This window comes from Mustela putorius, unplaced genomic scaffold (assembly GCF_011764305.1).
Source record: "Mustela putorius furo isolate JIRA1106 unplaced genomic scaffold, ASM1176430v1.1 tig00003846_pilon_pilon_pilon, whole genome shotgun sequence".
In the NCBI taxonomy this organism is placed as follows: Eukaryota; Metazoa; Chordata; class Mammalia; order Carnivora; family Mustelidae; genus Mustela; species Mustela putorius.
This window is the reverse complement of record NW_025421999.1, coordinates 20,595,719-20,617,415: the sequence shown is the minus strand read 5'-3', so window position 1 is coordinate 20,617,415 and position 21,697 is coordinate 20,595,719. Positions and strand designations below refer to the sequence as shown.

Here is a 21,697-nt window from a genome sequence, read left to right as displayed (position 1 = left end):
GTTTTAAAAGAAAGGAAATATATCAGTGTAATACTTGGCTGAGCAGTAAAACAAACAAACCAGTGCATATGTAGTTGTAATAAGATAAACACCAAATACTGACTTTTACCAAAAATTGTGATGTTACTCTGTTGGGCAGGTGGAGGGAGAGGAAAATGCAAGAAAGGTGTGTACTTATGTATGTGCTAAATTTTCTTCTTTCCAAAGAGGAAATCAAGAAGTAGTGTGTAAAGCAGATAAAGTATTTTTCTTTATTTTTGTTTTGTTTTGTTTTAAAGTATTTGTTTTATTTAAAAATACAACAGTAAATGCCAGAAGAAAAACTAGAAGAGTTTTAGCAATTTCTTCTGGGGGTTATGACAGAGAGGTGAAGAAAAGTGGAGCTTAGTGACTTTTAAATATTATATATGTAATAATTTGTTTTTGTTTATTCAGTTTTTACGTATTTATGTGTTATTTTGGTAGAAGTTAAAAACTAATTAGAAAAAAGGCATAGAAAAAAAGGAAAAAAGGCATAGGACAATTTAGCAGAAAGCAGAGCTTTAATTAAAATATATTTGAATTAGGGGTGCCTGGGTGGCTCAGTGGGTTAAGCACTCTGCCTTCATTCAGCTCAGCTCATGATCTCAGGGGCCTGGAATTGAGCCCCACATCGGACTCTCTGCTCAGCAGGGGGCCTGCTTCCCCCTTTCTCTGCCTGCTGCTTTGCCTACTTGTGATCTCTCTCTCTGTCAAATAAATAAAATCTTTAAAAAATTAAAAAAAATATTTGAATTAAAGAAGAAAGAAAAAAGTCCAGCTAATTGTATAGTCCAGAGTGGGATATGCTAAAACCAGGAGAGTAGACAAAGGCATTTAAAATCATCATAAACTTTTTCAGTAGGTCAATTTCTTAAAGTCTGCCTTTTTATCCCAAGATATAGACCTCCAATGAGACTAAATGGGAAGGAATAGCATTCTGTGTTCTGCTTTAAATTCTTTTTAATCCTCTAATGCCTTTGCTTTCAGTTTTATAAAAGTTCCCAGCTCTGACAGTGGGGCTAGTGTCATCCTTTTCAAAGCAGTAATGAACTTCTGTTATTTGTTGGGGAAAAGAAGGGATAAAGATGTCAAGTCTATAGAAATTTGTAAGTTTTAGAATATATTTATTTATTTGATTCATCATCTAATAAATGGGAAATTATACTTTCATGAAAATTTTCTATTTAACCTCCCTCCCTTCTCCCTTCCTTCTTACTGCTGCCCCCCATTATGCTGTCTCTTGGTGAATTAAATATATGTTCAAGGTCAAAGCCAAAGAGACTGGCAAAGCTCGGACTGTAACTGTAGTCTCTTAGAGGACTTCCAGAGTGTGCAGTTTCCATTATACCACTTGCTCAATAAAATTTGTACAGTGAATTTATTTAAAATCTTACAAAGCAGTCTTAATATAGCATTTAAGTACACCAACTTTGAAATCAGGCAGAGTTAGCTTCAAATCTCAGCTTTCTGCAACTTGCTGGTTGTATGACTTAAGTAATATGTGTATTTTCTAAGCATCATTTCTTTCAAATGTAATATGGGAATATTAATATCTATTTCAAAGGAGTAGATGAGATCAGTATATAAAGTACCTGATGTGTTTGTGGGTGTTCAGATAAAGCATGTATGGCATACAGTAATTTAATTTTGCTGTTATTATTCCTATAACAGTATATCTGTTTTTTATTTTTTGTTTTGTAGATGCAGCCATTATGGTCTCTTGCTGTGCTATTTCTTGGTCAACTCTTGATTATCAAGTAGCTTTAAGAAAATCCTTGTCTGATAAAAATCTTCTTAAAGGATCCTGTCCCAAATTCACTTACCTCTTTTACAAGTTATTTACATTATTATCTTGGATGCTGAGTATTGTACTTCTTTTATTCTTAAATGTTAAGATTGCATTATTTCTATTGTTATTTCTTTGGTTTTTAGGGTTATTGTGGGCATTTAAAAAGCAAACTCAGTTTTGTGCTTCTGTAAGTATGGAATTTTTATATAGAGTTGTTGTTGGATTCATTCTTATTTTTACTTTTTTTAATATTAAGGGACAGAATACCAGATGTCCAATGTTTTGCTACTATATTGTAAGGGTACTGGCCACAGTGGGGATATTGGTTGTGTTCTGGGTTTCCCCAGTCTCTGTTTTTAATTCAGACTATTTTATGCCTATCAGTATCACTATAGTTCTTAGTCTTGTCCTTGGAATTATTTTTCTTATTGTTTATTATGGGACTTTGCACCCAAACAGAAAAGAAGAAACAAAACCTGATGAAATTGATGGAAAAATGTCTCAAGAAGATTGTAGAATGAAGTATTTTATAATGGACTAGCTATTAATTTGTGAGATGTTTTCTTACTTCTTTGTTTCATTGGTTAATAAAGAAAATGTTATTGTATGTGTTATTTTTGCCCATTTATTTTTTATTTTACTTTTAATTTGAGATCATTTTCAGTAGATTAACTATGACTGTGAGAGAGCATTGTAGTATTTTATTATTTAAATTAATTTCTCATTTGGTTTTAAAGATCTTGGGTACTCAAATACATTTCCATCTTACCTAGTAGAGTTGCCAGCTTGAGCCTGAATTGGAAGAAATGTTCTGGTTCCCCCAAATTAGAAGCCTAGAATTGAGCTTCCCTTCGACTTTTCCCTCATTGTTTCTCTTTTTTTCTTTTTTATTATTATGTTCAGTTAGCCAGCATATATTACATTGTAAGTTTTTTAGTGTTCAGCAATTTATTAGTTGAGTATAATACTCAGTGCTCATTCCAATACACGCCCTTCTACATTCCCTCATTGTTTCTGAACTAAAACTAATGCTTGTTGTGGAGAACTGTGAAGGGAGAAGAGCAGAATGCTCATTTTTCTTTCCTCTATTTTGTTGATTCAGTGCATATATTTTGAGTTGGGGGCAGATTGAGTAAAGAAAAGAGAAAAGAAGGAAAGGGGGAAAAAGCAAAACATCAAGTTTACTATTTTTGGGGGAGGTAAATATTTTATTTATTTGTCAGAGAGCAGCAGGCAGAGGGAGAAGCAGACTCCCTGCTGAGCAGTGAGCCTGATGTGGGACTCCATCCTGGGATCCTGGGATCATGACCTTAGCTGAAGGCAGACGCTTAACTGACTGGTTAAGTTTACCATTTTTAAGTGTACTGTTACAGCATTAACTAGCATTCACCTTGTGCATCTCTATAACTTTTTCATCTTGCAAAACTGAGACTCTATTCCTACTGAATAACTTTCTGTTTCCTCCTCTCCCGCCTCTGGGAACCACAGTTCTGTTTCTGTTTCTATAAATTTGATTACTTTTCATAACTCATGTAAGGGGAATCATAGAATATTTGTTTTTCATGACTGACTAATTTCACTTAGCATATTGCCCTCAGGTTTAATCATTTTGTGGCACATGACAGGATTTCCTTTTTTTAAAGTCTGAGCAAGACTCTATTGTATATATTTGCCACATTTTTATCTATCACTGAATTGCTTCCACCACCTGGCTATTGTGAATAATGCCATTGTGAACATGGGTTTGCAAATATTTCTCTGAGATCCTGCTTTCCTCTCTTTTGGTGGTATACTCAAAATGAGGATTGCCCAATCATATAGTAAATTATTTTTAATCTTTTGAGGAAACTCCATACTGGTTTTTTTTTTTAAGATTTTATTTATTTGACAGAGATCACAAGTAGGCAGAGAGGCAGGCAGAGAGAGAGAGAGGAGGAAGCAGGCTCCCTGCTGAGCAGAGAGCCCGATGAGGGACTCGATCCCAGGACCCCGAGATCATGACCTGACCCGAAGGCAGCGGCTTAACCCACTGAGCCACCCAGGCACCCACCATACTGTTTTTGATAGTGGTTGCACCATTTTACAATACCACTAATAGTACACAAGTGTTCCAGTTTCTCCACATCCTCACCAAAACTTTCTATATTTTGTATTTTTGATAAAGGCTGTCCTAATGGGTGTGAGGTTATATTTCATGGTAGTTTTAATTCGCATTTCTCTATTAGTGATGTTAAGCATCACTAATGATGGTAATGATGTTAGCCATTTGTATATCTTCTTTGAGGAAATGTCTATATCTGATAAGGGGTTATTATCCAGAACACAGAAAGAATTCTAATTTAACAATAACAAAACTAAAATAACCTGATTGAAAAATAGGGAAAGGACTTTAGGTACCTAAATAATATATTAATGGTTTTCTGCATTATTCCTTATGCTAAGTAGTAAATTTCGGTCCTAGAGTAATAGTAAGGACAAGTGGATTAGGCTGAATTCCTGGAAATAATGAAGTTTTTCCATCAAATTTGCATTTTTTTTAGTTTCTTACTCTTTTTTCCTCTTGGGTAGTGTCTTAATGAATGAATCCTCAAACGATAGCTTTCTCTAAACCAGGAGGAAACAATTCCATTTCTATATTTAATCTTATAGCTTAATGTAAAACCGCTATGTAGCTTTTAATGTGAAGGATAAACTTACTAGATACAATGCATTTCAACTATCAATGCTATTTGAAAACAATAAGTAAATGTTAAGCACTAACTCTGCTCAGCTCTCTGCTAGGTACTGTTGTGGGTACAAAACAAGTGTATGATAGAGTTCTGTTCCTTGAAAAGTTTACATACTGAAGCATTTATAGAAACTCACCATCTACCAGAATGTTTACTGTTTGTGATTTTCATTTTATAGTAAATGAAACAAATTATTGGATAACAGAAGGGTTATATTTATAGAATATATAAACTGAATAAGTTATCTCTTGTGCTACTCTTTGAGAAAGTTAGGCAGCACTGAAAAACCTTGCAGGAACTAGGGAATCTGCTGTTTACTTTGGGCAACAGATCCTTGTAGTGTGGCCCCCTTATTACATATCTCTCTGTCTCTGCAGGTTTGGTGGTATGTATGTATATATATATATATATATATATATATATATATATATATATATATGGTTGAGAGAGTGAAGATGGGAAAAGAAGTTAGGCTCACTTAGTAGCACTTCAATCAGAATCTTTGAGTTATAAAGGACAAAATGAAAGTCTTAAAATGAAAGTGCTTTCATTCCATTCTGAAGATTTAAATGTTTATGTTACCACTTCCCTTTGGCATAGAAAATTTTAGCATTTTCTGTAGTTTAGGTTTGTTGATGAGGTTTTTTTCTTTTATCTGAACATGTCTTTATTTTTTACTCTTATAAGATATTTTTGCTGAATATAAAGTTCTGGGTTGACTGTTTTTTCCCCCTTTATGCATTTTAAAGATCATTCCACTAATTTCTGGCCTCCATTGTTTCTGATGAGAAGTTAGTGATCATTGAAGTCATTATCTCTTGTTTGTAATTTGTTATTTTTCTCTGGCTGTTTTTAGATTTTTACCTTTACTGTTTTATTTGTAATAGTTTGACTACTATGTTTATGTTTGTAGTTTCTCTTTGTATTTTCCTAATTAGGGTTCTCTGATCTTCTTGAACATATAAATTTTAGTCTTTCACCACTTTTAGAGAGTTTTCAGCTATTACTCTTCACATATTCTTGCTAGCATTTTACCTCTCTTCTTGGATTCCGTTAACATATATATTAGACTTATTGATGTTATCCCATACATCTCTGAGGAGCGCATTCATTTTTTTCCAATTTATTTTTTTTGTTCTTCAATAATTATTGGATTTGTCTTCAAGTTCATTGACTTTTTTCTTCATCTTCAATCTACTGTTAAGCTCATCTAATGGCTTTTTAAAAATTCCAGATATCTTATGTTTATGTTCTAGAATTTCCATGTTTTTTTTAATAGTTTTTATTTCTCAGCTAAGATTTGTATCCTTTTTATTCATTATGAGCATATTTTCCTTTATATCCTTTATTTTAATGGCAATAAGTATTTTAATAATAATTTAATACATTTAAGTAAATAATTTAATAAGTGTTTAAAAATCCTTGTGTGTTAATTTCAATATCTGTATCATCTCAAGTTTGATCTCCATTGGTTGCCTTTTCTCTTGAACAGAGGCCACATTTTCCTGTTTCTTCATATGTCTATTAATTTTCTTATTTCCAGGAAGTTATTAAAGGTGTATTTAGACCTCTCTTGATCCTGTTTGTTATTGAGAAGAATATATATTTTTTTCTTTTAACAGACTGCTAACTTGAACTTTGAACTTTGAAAAGGCTTTATTTGCTCAGCCTTCAGTGTGCAGCTTGGATTCTGCCTCTCAGTGTCAGTCAGAGAATTAGGAAGAGTTAATATGGAATAAGGCTTGCTCTCTTTTGTCTCTCTCTCCTCAGATTTTCACCCTCACTTTTCACCTGCTGTGGCCACTCCATACTCTGTCATCTGGGCCTTAACCACTAAGATTGTAGGTTTTCTGTGTTTTTGTACCCAGTATGTTGATTGGGGTATATCCTTACTCAGTACCATTCTTTCTTAAAAATGTTGACCTCTTCAATGTCTGCCTGCTTTTTCCCTCTCAAGTGCTGTCAGGTATTTTTTTCCTATATTTTGTCCAGAGTTTAGAGTGGTTATTTGTAAGGGCTTTGTGCTTTTTTTCATCAATTACAGTTTCAATACTCTGTAATATACACCATTCTTTCTGGGCATTTGCTTAAACATGATGTGTGAATTTCTTTTATTTAGCATTTAATCTTCCCTTATTCTTACTTCCTTGACCCTCACAAAACCCCAGCAATATAGATATTATTTTTTTCCACTACTCTTTAGTTGGGCAAACCATGCATTTGGCAAGTTAATTGCCAGAAGATCAAATCTCATATTTTCTGACCTTAAGTCTAGTTTACTTTCTGTAGAATCATGCTGATGATCAGATTAAGTGACCATCAGCAGCCTAGAGCTGATGCTAAGTTATACATGATTTAAAAATTATTATGAATTACCCAAAACACAATTTTTAAAAAATCTGGCTTAAGTAGTTTTTGGTCTTAGCTCAGGATGTGGCTAAGGTTCTGTCACTGAGAGTTTGAATAATTTTATACACACACACACACACACACACACACACGCATATGTATATATAAGTATATAAAACGGGAAGTAGCAATTTATGTAATGGAAAAATGGGTAGAAAATAATATACAATTATTGAAGAACTTAAGTATTAAATTCCCCACAAACCTGGATTGAACATTCATTCACTGAACAAACATTTTCCCACTGATTTTACAGATAAGGAAAGGTAGGATGTTTTGGTTAGTCAGCAAGCTTTTAAAATGAACTTCATATTTAGTGAATTTACTTTTATTCATTTTATTTTTTGGTTTTCTGTATCATTCAGTCATGGCTTTATAGCAATTTTAAGTCTCTCCGAATAAATGTAAGCTTTTCTTAGAGTATTTGGTGCATATAAAAGGCCTTTTGAAATTTGGAAAAAGCGTAAGAATAATTATGAGCAATACTCATAAAAGAATACTCACATATACTGTATTAGGATTCTTATACATCTAAGAGGGGATTTATTATAGGAATTGGCTCACGTGGTTATGGAGGTTGAAAAGTCCTGTGATGTGCTGTTGCAAGCCGGAGAACTATTAACACCCGCAGTGTAATTCAGTCCAAGTCTGAAGGCCTGAGAATTTGGTGGCTAATGTAATTACTGATCTGAATTTGAAAGCTTAAAATCAGAGGTGCCAATGTTTAAGGGTAAGAAAAGATGGATGTCTTAGCTCAAGTAGAAAAAAACAAATTTGCCCTTACTCTGCATTTTTATTCTATTAGGTCCAATAGATTGGATGATATCCACCAGCATTGGGGAGGGCATTTGCTTTACTCAATTTACCAATGCAAAAATCTTATCTCGTCAAGAAACATCCTCATAAACACACCAAGAAATAATGGTTTGTTTTTTTTTTTAAGATTTTATTTATTTGCCAGAGAGAGAGAGAGCGAGCACAGGCAGGCAGAGTGGCAGCAGAGGCAGAGGGAGAAACAGGCTCCCCGCCAAGCAAGGAGCCCGATGTGGGACTCGATCCTATGACGCTGGGATCATGACCTGAGCCGAAGGCAGCCGCTTAACCAACTGAGCCACCCAGGCGTCCCAAGAACTTTTTAATAGCTATCTTGATATGCCTTCATTCAGTCAAGTTCACACACAAAATTAATCATCACTTGCACCTATCTGCATTCACGTCTACTTCAGATATGAATAAAATGCTTCCCTTAGTCTAGTGGTTCTCAAACTTAACCGCGCATCCAGAATCACCTGCAGGATGATTAAAACGGATTTCTGGGCACCATCTACAGTTTTTTGAACTAGAACTTAGGTGGGGCTTGAAATCTGTACAAATAAGTTCCCAAATGTTGCAGATGTTGTTACTCTGCCTACAGGCTTTGAGAAGCGCTTGCTGACTTTCGAAGGCTTAATGCTGTTAATAACTAGTTGCAAAATAGCCACTAGAGGGCAGTGGAGCCACGGACAAACTGGGTGTGCTGCTTAATAGGTTCCCTGGTTTATGCTATCAGCTACAATATTCCTACAAGCCATGAGAATACAAAAGCCAAACATTAATTTCCTGTACAATATCTTGAGACTCATTCTCAATTGTAATATAAACCACAGCTTGTCCTTATGATTGCGGGGGTTGGACATGTAAAATGCAGCGCTAAAGCCCATTTCGTGATCATGGTAATTTAAATTTGAACTTCTCTAAGTGGGCATTTGCGCATATACCTAGTAGTCTTTGAGGTTAACAGGAACCGTTTGTGGTTTCCCAAAGAGACTACATTTTGATAATAGGTTTAGTTTGTTATGGAGATAGTTCTACACTTAAGTGTTATTTATTGTTTTAAGACACTTTTATTTTATGAAATTAAGACCTAAGTACTTTTAAAAAATATTATAAACTTAGTGGATTAAGTTTATACTCAACCTCAGTTGGTAGAACATAAAGATCCACATGGTATAGGGGACTTGTAGTTTTTTTCTTCTAGATGTGTTGCTTTGATGGTAGACAAGGATTAGAGAAAAATCAAAAGATGTAGTCTGCATTGTTGTACATTTTCTGTGTGCCTGACCTAGTACAGAACTTGAAAGCTGCCTTTATTGTGGCTGTTATTACTTTTAAAAAATTAATTTTGATAATAGCTATAGAATCATAGACATCTTTCTGAGTATCTTGACACCTTGTCTTGAATCAGCAATTGATTTTCATTGTATTGCAGAAATTTTGATTTGAAAGCCCAAAGACTTGAGTTTGATTCCTTGCCTTGACATTATTACCTATGTGACTCTGATAAATCATTTAATCTCTGTAAGTCTCAGTTTCTGCATATGTAGAATGAGAATTTATGCAATAACAACTATCTTCCTGGGCTATTTTGAAAAATCAGTGAAATACTATATATGATGATGTTTTATAGATTGTAACCATTCTTGAAATTTTCTGTTTTTGACATTCTTCTACCAATATGGAGTATATTTTGAACTTGGTTTTGATGTCATTATATCTTTGTAAAATTGCTTCCACATGTACAAAATAGGAATACTCACATTAAAAACCTGGAATTATATCACAAAAAAGTTTAACCCTTTTGCATATAACATCTTAGTTTTTCATTACTTTTTTCTTGTGTGGTTCCTCATATGTAGATAATATGATCTATAGATATGGCTAAATACAACTAGTTATTAATGAGATCAGGATTAAGGCTTAAATTGCAAATCACTATTTGGCCTTTGGTAATATGCATAATATGTTCATGTACTGTGTATACATATGAACATGCATTTTTTTTTTTTTTTTTAATGGGAGAAGGAGCCAAAGGTCTTTACTGGGAAGAAGAAACTTTACATTTTGAGTAAGTTAGTGCAAAGGTTCAGTGGGCCAACTTGTGAGGGCATCAGCTTGTGATGGGTTCCACAGCTAAGGCATTGCTAGATCTTACCTTTGTGCAGCCACAAGCAGATGATGGCACTGTGTACTATTCGTGGATGCAGCCCATTTATTTGGTGATAGATGGGACTAAATTAGGGACTTCCTTGGTGCCTGAAGCTGCCTTTGGGTCTAGCAAATTATATGGATCCAGTCCCTGCTGTTCAGCCTTCCTCTCCAGTCCTTTTACCTGCTTGCCATCAGTAGGAGCACCATTTCCAGATGCCACGGACTGCAGGGACTGCATTGAGACCTTGGGCCCTGACGGCCTGTGTGGCCAGCACTCCAAACTCCATGATGTAACTTTGAAGCCATCATGCCTATCACAATACATTTATATGAATGGTAGGATTTCATTAAATAACTATGGGTAAGTACTATTTCTCTTAATTGTTTTATGGACCACAGAATCTCTTAGCTATGGTTGTTTTAAGATTAAACATTAGTTTTCCTTATAGTTTTTGTTTCTTGTCTAGTAGTATGTCTTGCTAAGTAGACTATAAATTTACATAGATTAGGGATTATATTTCTGTGACCCTCAGAGGACTTTGCATAGAGTTTGCAATAGCAGTATAGTATGTTACTTTTTCTGATTCCCTGAAAACAGGAATAGAGTGTATTTCATTCCACAGAGCACTAGGAAAATCCTCTGATTCCTTTGGAGGGCAATGAATCAAACTATCAGGGTTTACTTCTCAGTGCTGTATATGTGTTTAGCACTGTGCTGAGAAAGGGCTTGGTAAATAATCTGTTGCTTATTGATCAGTCACCTTCAGAGAGTGATTTGTGTTTTTGTGATAGTCTTTGGATTAAAAAATCCTTTTCAAAAAATTGTGGATAAAATAATTTGTTTGCATTTTCCAAGTATATTAAGATTATTGTGGTAGTCTGTCTTTATGGAACAAAGTTTTACTGCAGTGTAATTTGCATACAATTTACCTATTAAAATGTGTATAGTTCAGTGCCTTTAGTATACTCACAACATGTTCAACCGTTACCACAATCAATTTTAGAATATTTTTATCATTTCAAAAAGAAACCCTGTACCTTTATCTATCAATCCTGTGATGGTTAATTTGTATGTTGAAATGGCTGGGCCACACACAGGGCCCCGAAATGTGTTGGAACATTTTTTTTTTAATTTATTCATTTGACAGAGATAACAAGCAGGCAGAGAGAGAGGAGGAATCAGGCTCCCCACCAAGCAGAGAGCCTGATGCGGGGCTCCATCCCAGGACTCCGGGAACTTGACCCGAGCTGAAGGTAGAGGCTTTAACCCACTGAGCCACCCAGGTGCCTCGTGTTGAAACACTATTATGGGTATTTCTATTAAGGTGTTTTTGGATGATATTAATTTCTAAATATACGGACTTTGAGTAGATAGTCCTCTATATCATGGGTGGGCCTCATCCACCCATGTTTTGAGGCTTGCATACAAAAGGCTGATTTCCTCTAAGCAGGAAGGACTTCTGGTCTTCAGACTTGAACTATATCATCAGTTTATCCTGGGTCTTCAGCCTGCTAGGCACCCTGAAGGTTTGGCCTTTTCAGCCTCTACATTGTATGAGTCAATTTCTTAAAATAAATCTGTTTCTTCATATATACATATATCCTATTGATTTTGTTCTCTGGAGAACACTATTACAACCCTCCACTCTCACCTTCTTTTCCACTGCTCCCAGCCCTAAACAACCACTCATCTACTTTCTGTCTGTTGATTTCCCTATTCTGGATTTTCATATGAATGAAATTATATAGTATGTGGCTTGTGACTGGCTTCTTTCACTTAACAGTGTTTTCAAAGTTTATTTATGTTGTAGCATATATTAGTACTTCATTTTTTAATGCAAGAATAATATTCCATTGTATGAAAATATCATATCATATTTTGTTTATCTGGTTGTTCATTAATGGACGTTTGGGTTGTTTCCACTATTTTGCTATTATAAATAATGCTTCTATAACCATTTGCACAAGTTTCTGTGTGTACATGTTTTCGTTTCTTTTGAGTATATACCTGCAGGTGAAATTGCTGGGTCATATGGTAATGTTATGTTTAATTGTTTGAAGAACTGCCATTCTTCACCAAAGTGGCTGCACCATTTTATATTCTTATCAGTAGTATATGGGGGTTCCAATTTCTCCACATCTTCACTAATACTTGTTATCTGAGTTTTTGATTCTAGCCACCTAGTGGGTAAGAAATGGTATCTTACGGTTTTGATTTGTATTTCCCTGATGACTAATGATGTCAGGCATCTTTTCATAAATTTATTAATGGCCATTTGTACATTTGGAGAAATGTCTATTCAGAACTTCTGTTCACTTTTTTACTTGGGTTATTTATCTTTTTTTACTGATCTGTGAGTGTTCTTTATACATTCTAGATTCAAGTCCCTTATCAAATACATGATTTACAAATATTTATTCCCATCCCATGGGTTATTTTTTTCACTTTCTTGATGCTGTTCTTTGAAGCACAAGAGTTTTAATTTTGATGATGCATAATTTATCAATTTTTATTTTGCTATTCATATTTTTGGCAAAATGTCTAAGAATCTTTTGTGAAATCCAAGGTCATGAATATTTGCCCCTATGTTTCCTCCCAAGAGTTTCATAGTTTTTGTTCCTACATTTAGGTCTTTAATCCATTATGAATTAGTTCTTGTATATAGTGGGAAGAATCTAGCTTCATGCTTTTGCATCCAGTTGTCCCAGCACTGTTTTTTGACAAGACTATTCTTTCCCCATTGATTGGTCTTGGCACCCTGTTGAAAATCAGCTGGCCACAGAAATATGGGGTTATTCCTGGACTGTCAGCTCTTTTCTCTTGTTCTATATGTCTGTCCTTGTGCCAGGCCCACACTGTGATGATTACTGTTACTTTGTAGTAAGTTTTGAAATTGGGAGTGTGTTTTGAAATTGAGAAGTGAGTCCTTTCCTGTGAGAGAAAAAGTCCTTTCTTCTTTTTCAGGATTGTTTTGACTATTCTGGATCCTTAGCAATTTCATATAAATTTTAGAATCAGTTTGTTAATTTATACAAAGAAGTTGGCTGGGATTCTGATAGGGATTATGTTGAATCTATAGATTATTTAGGAGAGTAATGTTATCTTTTTTTTTTTTTTTCTGGGAGTAATACTATCTTAACAGTGTTAAGTCTTTCAGTCCATGAATGTGGAATGTTTTCCCATTTACTTCGATCTTCCTTAATTTCTTTCAACAGGGTTTTATAGGTTTTTGGAGTATGAATTTTACACTGTTTTTGTTAAATTTATTCCTAAGTGTTTTATTTTTCTTGATACTGTTTTGAATGAAATTGTTTTGGTTTCATTTTCAGATTCTTTTATTGCCAGTGTATAGAAATACAACTAATTTTTGTGTATTGATCTTGTATCTTACAAACTTGTTAAACTCACTTATTAGTTCTACTAGTTTTCAGTGGTACCTTAGGATTTTCTATATATATAAGGTCATATCATCCGCAAGTAGAGATTATTTTACCTATTTCCTTCCAATCTGGATATCTTAATATCCATATTTAATTCTCTTGGCTAAAACTTACAGTACAATGTTGAATTAGAAGTGATGAGAACAGACATCTTTGTTTTGTTCTTCATCTTAGGGTGAAAGCTTTCAGTCTTTTACCATAAATTATGATGTTAGCTGTGGGTTTTCATAGATGATCTTATCAAGTTGAAGAAATCCCCTTCTATGCCTGGTTTGTTTAATGTTTTTTATCATGAACGGAAGGTGGATTTTTTTCAAATTCTTTTGAGATGATTTTGTGATTGAAATGATTATTGGTGACTTGTTTTTTGTTCTGTTGATATGGTGTTTTACATTAATTGAGTTTCAGATGCTAAACCAACCTTGAATTCCTGGGATAAATCCACTTGTATGGATCTTTTCTTTCTTTTCTCCTGATACTGTCTTTGTCTGCATATTGTTGTATTTAATGGTGTCTCATCATTCTCTGAGGCTGTTTATTTTTCTGCATTCTTTTTCCTCTATGTTCTTTAGTTTACATAATATCCATCAATCTGTCTTCAAGTTTGCCAATTTTTTCTTCTGCCAGTTCAAAACTACTGTTGATGCCCTTCTAGTAAATTTTTTATTTCAGTTATTGCATTAACTCCAGAATTTCCATTTGGTTCTTTTAAGAAACAAATTCTATCTCTTTTTTGATTTTTCTATTTGGTACAACAGTGTCAATATACCTTCCTTTACTTCTTTAAACATGGGTTCTTTATTTCTGTGGACATATTTATAATGACTACTTTGAAATATTTTTCTGTTAAAATCACACCTCTTGTTTCTGCCACAGGAAGTTTCTGTTGCCCGCTTTTATTTTTTCGGGAGTATGTGTCATACTTTTCTGTCTCTTTGCATGCTTCTTAATTTTTGATTACTGTTAGAATAATTAAGATAATAAGATTATTCTTATTCAAGGGTAATTTAATATTATTATTCATAATAATATTATTCTTATTTTGATTATTATCTTTAATTATCAATATGGTAATTTTATGGACAATTTACATAATATATTTTAGTAACTTGGGGCATTGGTACCCTCATTCTGGGGCTTGTTATTGATACCTGCTTGTATATTTGTTTAGTGATTGCCTGGATCATTTTAGTGCAATCTATTCCCTGCTTCCCCCACCCTCCCCCCTCCCACCAAGGTTAAGAATCTGATGTTGCTCCTCAAGGAGGCACAACTTTTAGGTGTGCCCACAGTCACTTTGGGTTGATAGCAGCAGTGGTAGGGCCCTTTACCACTCTTTGCCTGACCATATTCAGCTGTTAAAACTCCAGTAATTGCTGCCTGGTTGTCTTTTTTTCTCAAAAAATGTTCTAGGGCATAAATTCCTCTACAAATGAATCCAATCAAACTGTGGCTCTCTGGACAGAATAGTTTCTGAGATCAGTGTGGTATTTGTTCTGACCCCAGGAGGGCCCCTCCCAGCTGTCTTATTCTCCAGTTCTCTAAACTGCTGACCAGCCCACAGTCCAAGCCGTTTCTTTATTACATATACAAATCTCCTTCCAATTGCCTTTTACTACAGCCTCCACTATTCTTGAGAGAGTGCTCTTAGGTTAAACTTCTCCAAGCTCTGCTACAAATGAAATCAATTTCTTTGTGGAGAGATCAGGAGCTATCTGTTTTATGGTTGCTTCTTCCTTAGGCAAAATCTTTGGGCTACGACTCTGGAGCTAGAAGTGGGAACAATGGCAAACTTTTCTATTGGTGACTCCCCGCTGTAGGAGTCTCAGTTCCACAAGTGGAAGTTTGGTGGAAGAAGGGAGCTCTCACCTCTTGACCACACTTTATCTCTAGCTATAGGCAGCTGGGGATAAGATGAGAAACACTGAAATCTTGCTAGCTTCTAGAAGAAAGTTCCTCCCTCTGGGAGAAAACTGGGGAAAGAAGGAACCATGTGTTCCTAGCTGCAGCAGTCTTGAGTGGAGTGTGTGCCTCACTGTTATGGGTGTGGGGTGGAAGAAATGGTCTTGATTCAAAGCCACAGACTCTCACTTATAGGCAGTTTCTTAGGTTTTGTTGAATATATGTTTCTTCATTTGCTGTTTACATATAGGGCCATTTCCAGAGGCTTTAGTTGCTTGCTTTTTAGTAATTTTGTCCAGTTTGACTGGGAGTGAGTTAGTGGAGCTCTTTGTGCTGTTAGGCACTTTCATAGCAGTCTGTTGCTCTTGACAACTGTCCATTAACCTGATATTATGAAGATTCATTCAACTCAAGCCAATAAGAAAGTCTCTTAATTCGTTATGGGAATTCAGGGCTGTTCAGGCACCTACTTAAATAGAACTCTTTTTTTTATAAGAAGCTGTCCAGATAACTTCATATCTGGGATGCTTAGAGACTCAGCTCCCAGTTTAGTTTTTTCTAAACATTTTTCCTATGATATAATTTTTTTTAAAAAGATTTTTTATTTATTTATTTGACAGACAGAGATCACAAGTAGGCAGAGAGGCAGGCAGAGAGAAAGGAGGGAGCAGGCTCCCTGCTGAGCAGAGAGCCCGATGCGGGGCTCGATCCCAGGAACCTGGGATCATGACCCGAGCCGAAGGCAGAGGCTTTAACCTACTGAGCCACCCAGGCGCCCCCCCTATGATATAATTTTTGTATCATTATCATTTGTAACATTTTTTGTCTTTCAACAAAGTAATTGTATTTAAACATTGACCTTTTTAAGTCAGTCTTGGTGACATGGTTTCTTGGGTTTAAGTTTGGGGTAGCTTAACGGCTAGCATTTTAAGTTGTCACTCACCTCCTTGTTTATATTATTAGCAATAGTCAAGCTGGCAGACTTGGGCAGTGCAGTTGTAGATAAAATAGAGTTCTGCATTTGTGGTCTTATTCAATTGGTACTTCATGTGGAGTTGTCTGGCTGGTCTAGAGGCAAATCTCTGATGTGCTGGCCTGGATTACTTACTTGTGATTATTTGGGACAGGCAGAGACCCTTTATTTTATACTGCTAAGTAGTAATGTGTAAACCAAGAGCAGAAGCCCTTTTTAGCTCTATTGTATGGGAAAGCATAACATTTCCCTTTTTTTCTTTAAGATTTTATTTATTTATTTGAGAGAGAGAGCACAAGCAGGGAGAGGCACCAAGAGAGAGTGAGAAGAGATTCCCTGCTGAGCAGTGAGCCCGATGCCCAACTTGATCTCAAGACCCTGGGACTGTGACCTGAATTGAAGGCAGATGACACCTAACCAATTGAGCCACCCAGGTAATCCAAAGAAAGCATAAAATTTCTATTTCCATCCCAGAAAATACTCAGTTATCTTTTTATTGTATATATCATTCTCTTTATAAAGGAAGAAATACTTTACCCTACATAGAAAGCAAATTTGAGTCATTAAGAGATAAAGCAAGATTTAAGATGCTTAGAGATAATTATAACAAATTTGTGATATTAAGAGCCAAAATTCTTATGTTTTATTTTATTTATCATGCTAGTGACTCAGATCAGACTTTTTGGCATCCTTCACTAGGTATAGACAATCTAATGTCAATAAAATGTCTTACTCTTGGTTATAATATACAAATGTGTGTTGTCGTTATGTACCTTATTCCCTTCCCTGTTCACGGTTGGTAAATTTGGCCTATATAGGGACATGAGAAAATCTTTAGAGTTAAAAGTCTTTTAAATTTTCAGTTGAAATGAGTTGGTGCTTTTGTCACACTTGTTTTGCCAACTGTTTTCTTTTTGGCTGTGAAGAATGTAAACTTTTATCATGGAATTTTTCATACAGCTCAGGTCCATGCATTATATAGCTGAATTGTGCTATCTTGGCCCTTGTATAGTGGGCCTTAATTAATAGGAATCACTTCTTCAGGAAATAACACGTGTTTAAAAGAGGGATGGAAGACAAGGAAGGAAAGGAAAAGAAGAAAAAAAAAAGCAATTCTACTACGGACATAGTTTAGACATGGGATACATGCAGATGAATTTTTTTCCTTTTTTCTAGTGAAGAATTTTGAAAATCAACTGATAGATCATGTATCATTCTAGATCTTGTCATTTTATCTACGTATCTATCTGTTTATTTATAGAGAGGGAGAGAGGTAGGGAGGGGCAAAAGGAGAGGGAGAGAGAAAATCTTAAGCAGTTTTCTTGCCCCCCACCCAGTGAAGAGCCCAATATGGGGCTTATCTCACAACCCTGAGACCCTGACCTGAGCCAAAATGAAGAGTCAGATGTTTAACTGACTCAGCCATCCAGGCACCCTTTGACCTTGTCATTTTAATCTAGAAGTAAATAGAAAACAAATGTGTTTTTTTTTTCCCTTTAAGGTATGGTCATGACATCTTGAAAAAGCATTTTCAGTAAATTAAAAATAATAAGCGATTGCTCCCTCTCTTTTGACTACTGTCATTGTGCAGAAGGACAGCATTCCATGGAGTTGTTTTAATTACCCTGTTGGTATGCACCATGACATCTGGTGGCATTGGTGAGCTCACCTGATGGACCACAAAGAACCCTGATTTATGAACCTATAACTGGGTTTCCAATAAACATTTGTCAAAATAATGTATTAGTTCAAACCAAAGCCTTCTTTATTTATTCATATAAAAGAGCACTTAACTTTCAACAAAGAATTGCCTATCATCAAAAACACTCTATAAATGAATCAAATTTATGAAGACATGGTTCTAGAGGGTAACCGTTCACAGACTACAGCTTATTTTAACTCTTTAGAGGATTTAGTGTTCTAGCTTGCTTGTTTTCATCATATTATTTCGTATCTTTACTTTCAAGTAATGTGTATTTTAATATTCACTTGTTAAGGTGCTTGTTACAGAGTGAATACAGTGGGTTTTAAAACATCCTTATTCAGTTGTGAAACTAGTATATCTATAGCAAGTATCATTCTATAACTACTTCAAATTCTGTTAGAATAATGTATTTTTATCTGTTCTTATTCAATGTACTTCTAAGTAAGAACAAAATGTATACTGCCCTCAAACTAGTTTGTAAATTGCTAAGGCTTCTGATGAGGAAATTGTTACTGATCTTTATTTTAAAATTTTTAACTGTTTTACTTTTTTACTCATTAACAGTTTAGCCTGTTTCTGTTGAAAATTCTTATTGATAAGTAAGATCTGTAATTTATACAGCATGTATTCCTTGGAGACTTCACTTTGTAGAGTACATTGTTACAAAGCACCATATGAAGCATTGTTTTAATGTTTAATAGTTACTATCTTCTTTTTTATTATAGTATATAATATCCATAACATAAAATTTACCATTTTGACCAGTTTTTTATTTTAATTCCAGTTAGTTAACATGCAGCGTTATATTAGTTTCAGGTGTGAAACTAATGTAGTGATTTAACGATTCCATACATGACCCAGTGCTCATCACAAGTGCACTCCTTAATCCCCTCACCTATTTAACCCATCCCTCCACCCACCTCCCCTCTGGTAACCATCAGTTTATTCTCTGGGGTAACAGTGTTTCTTGATTTGCCTCTCTCTCTTATTTTCCCCTCTGCTTGTTTGTTTTATTTCTTAAATTCCACATATGAGTGAGATCATGTGGTGTCTTTTTCTGACTTACTTCACTTAGCATTATACTGTCTAGCTCTATCCATGCATTACAAATTGCAAGATTTCATTCATTTTTTATGACATTCTTTTTTATGATATCCGATTGTATATGTGTGTGTGTGTGTGTGTGTGTATACATATATTACATCTTCCTTATCCATTCATATGTTGATGGATGTGTGGGCTGCTTCCATAATTTGGCTATTGAAAATAATGTTGCAGTAAGTATAAGGATGCATGTATCCCTTTGAATCAGCGTTTTTGTAAGTTTTGGTGGTGTGATTACTGGATCATGGCGTAGTTCTATTTTTATCTATTTGAGGAATGTCTGTACTGTTTTCCTCAGTGACTGTACCAGTTTGCATTCCCAACAATAGTGCAAGAGTTCTTTTAACTCCACATCTTCACCAATACTTGTTGTTTCTTGTGGCTTTGATTTTAGCCATTCTGACAAATGTGAGATGATAGCTCATTGTGTTTTTGATTTGTGTTTTCCCAATGATGTGTGATGTTGAGTATCTTCTCACGTGTCTGTTGGCCATTTGTATGTCTTTGGAGAAATGTCTGTTTATGTCTTGTGACCATTTCTTTTTAAAAGATTTTATTTATTTATTTGACAGACAGAGATCTCAAGTAGGCAGAGAGGCAGGCAGAGAGAGAGAGAGAGAGAGAGAGAGAGAGAAGCAGGCTCCCTCTTGAGCAGAAAGCCCGATGTGGGACTCAATCCCAGAACCCTGAGATCATGACCTGAGCCAAAGACAGTGGCCTAATCCACTGAGCCACCCAGGAGCCATTAAAAATCTGACCATTTTTGGGCACCTGGGTGGCTCAGTGGGTTGAGCTGCTGCCTTCAGCTCAGGTCATGATCTCGGGGTCCTGGGATCGAGGCCCGCGTCGGGCTCTCTGCTCAGCAGGGAGCCTGCTTCCCTCTCTCTCTCTCTGCCTGCCTCTCCATCTACTTGTGATTTCTCTCTGTTAAGTAAATAAATAAAATCTTAAAAAAAAAATCTGACCATTTTTAATTGGGTTGTTTTTTGGGTATTGAGTTGTATAAGTTCTTTATACATTTTAGACACTAAATAATGGGTATGTCATTTGCAAATGTTTGCTCCCATTCAGTAGGTTGCTTTGGGTTTTCTTGTTTCCTTCACTGTATGGAAGTGTTTTATTTTGATGTTTATTTTTGCTTTTATTTCCCTTGCCTCAGGAGACATAGCTAGAGAAATGTTGCTGCAGCTGGTGTCAGAGATTATTGTCTGTACCGTCTTCTAAGATTGTTATGATTTCAGGTCACATATTTATGTCTTTAATCCATTTTGAATTTACTTTTGTGTATGGTGTAAGAAAGTAGTCTGGTTTCATTCTTTGGGATGTAGCTGTCCAGTTTTCCCAACACCATTTGTTGAAGAGACTATCTTTTTTCCATTGCATATTCTTTCCTCTTTGTTGAAGATTAATTGACCTTATACTTGTGGGCTTATTTATGGGTTTTCTATTGTGTTTTATTTATCTATGTGTCTGTCTTTATGCCAGTGCCAAACTGTTTTGATTACCACAGTTTTTAGTATATCTTGATATCTGGAATTGTGATACCTCTAGGTTTTATTTTTACTTTTCAAGATTGCTTTGACTATTTGGGCCTTTTGTGGTTCCATATAAATTTTAGGATTGTTTGTCTAGTCTGTGAACTAGAATGTTGTTGGTATTTTGATAGGGATTGCATTCAATCTGTAGATTGTTTTGAGTAGTGTAGACATGTTAATCATATTTATCATCAATTTATTAGCATGTCTTTCCATTTCTTTGAATTGTCTTGAATTTTTTTTTTTAAAGATTTTATTTATTTATTTAACAGACAGAGATCACAAGTAGGCAAAGAGGCAGGCAGAGAGAGAGAGGAGGAAGCAGGCTCTCCGCAGAGCAGACAACCCGATGCAGGGCTCGATCCCAGGACCCTGGATCATGACCTGAGCCGAAGGCAGAGGCTTTAACCCACTGAGCCACCCAGGTGCCCCTGTCTTGAATTTCTTTAATCAATATTTTATAGTTTTCAGAGTATAAATCTTTCATTTCTTTGGTTAGTTTATTGCATTTTGCTTTTTGGTGCAATTGTAAATAGGAATGTTTTCTTAATTTTACTTTCTGCTGCTTCAATAATAGTGCCATAGATTTCTGTATTTTGATTTTCTATCCCGCAACTTTACTGAATGCATTGATTAGTTTTAATAGTTTTTTTTTGTTGACTCTTTAGGGTTTTCTACATATAGTTTCATGTCACTTGCTGATAGTGAAACGCTTACTTCTTCTTACCGATTTGGGTGTCTTTTATTTCTTTTTGTTGTCTAATTGCTGTGGCTGGGACTTTCAGTACTATGTTGAATAAAAGTGGTGAGAGTGGATGGACATCTTTTCTAGAAAAATCTGTGATCAAGTCAGTCAGATCTGTGTCTTCATTTGTTACACAGGGACATAAAGGAATTTAGAAAATCCTTTTCTCACATACAAAGCCTTACTTTCAGGACGATTTCTTATCCTCATTGACTTGAAAATTCTATTTTGTGGTCCAAGTGATTACTAAATTTTATTTCTATTTTAATGTTGTAACAATCTTAGTACCACCCCAGTTTTCAAGAAAGGTAGATGATTTAGGATATCTGAAAGAGGAAAGTTGCTGATATACTTCAAAAAATATTCTTGCTATATGT

General features: G+C 35.2%; 1 protein-coding gene across 1 annotated transcript in view; it reads left to right on the top strand.

Moving 5' to 3' along the window:
* XKR9 (XK related 9) overlaps positions 1-2,417 on the top strand; it is a 46,906-nt gene extending 44,489 nt beyond the window's left edge. Inside the window, exon 5 of the mRNA XM_004762384.3 lies at positions 1,723-2,417. Within this exon, the coding sequence (XP_004762441.1) occupies positions 1,723-2,351 (629 nt within the window). The 3' untranslated portion in view covers positions 2,352-2,417. The remainder of the gene's footprint in view (positions 1-1,722) is intronic.
* The last annotated feature ends 19,280 nt before the right edge of the window (positions 2,418-21,697 follow it).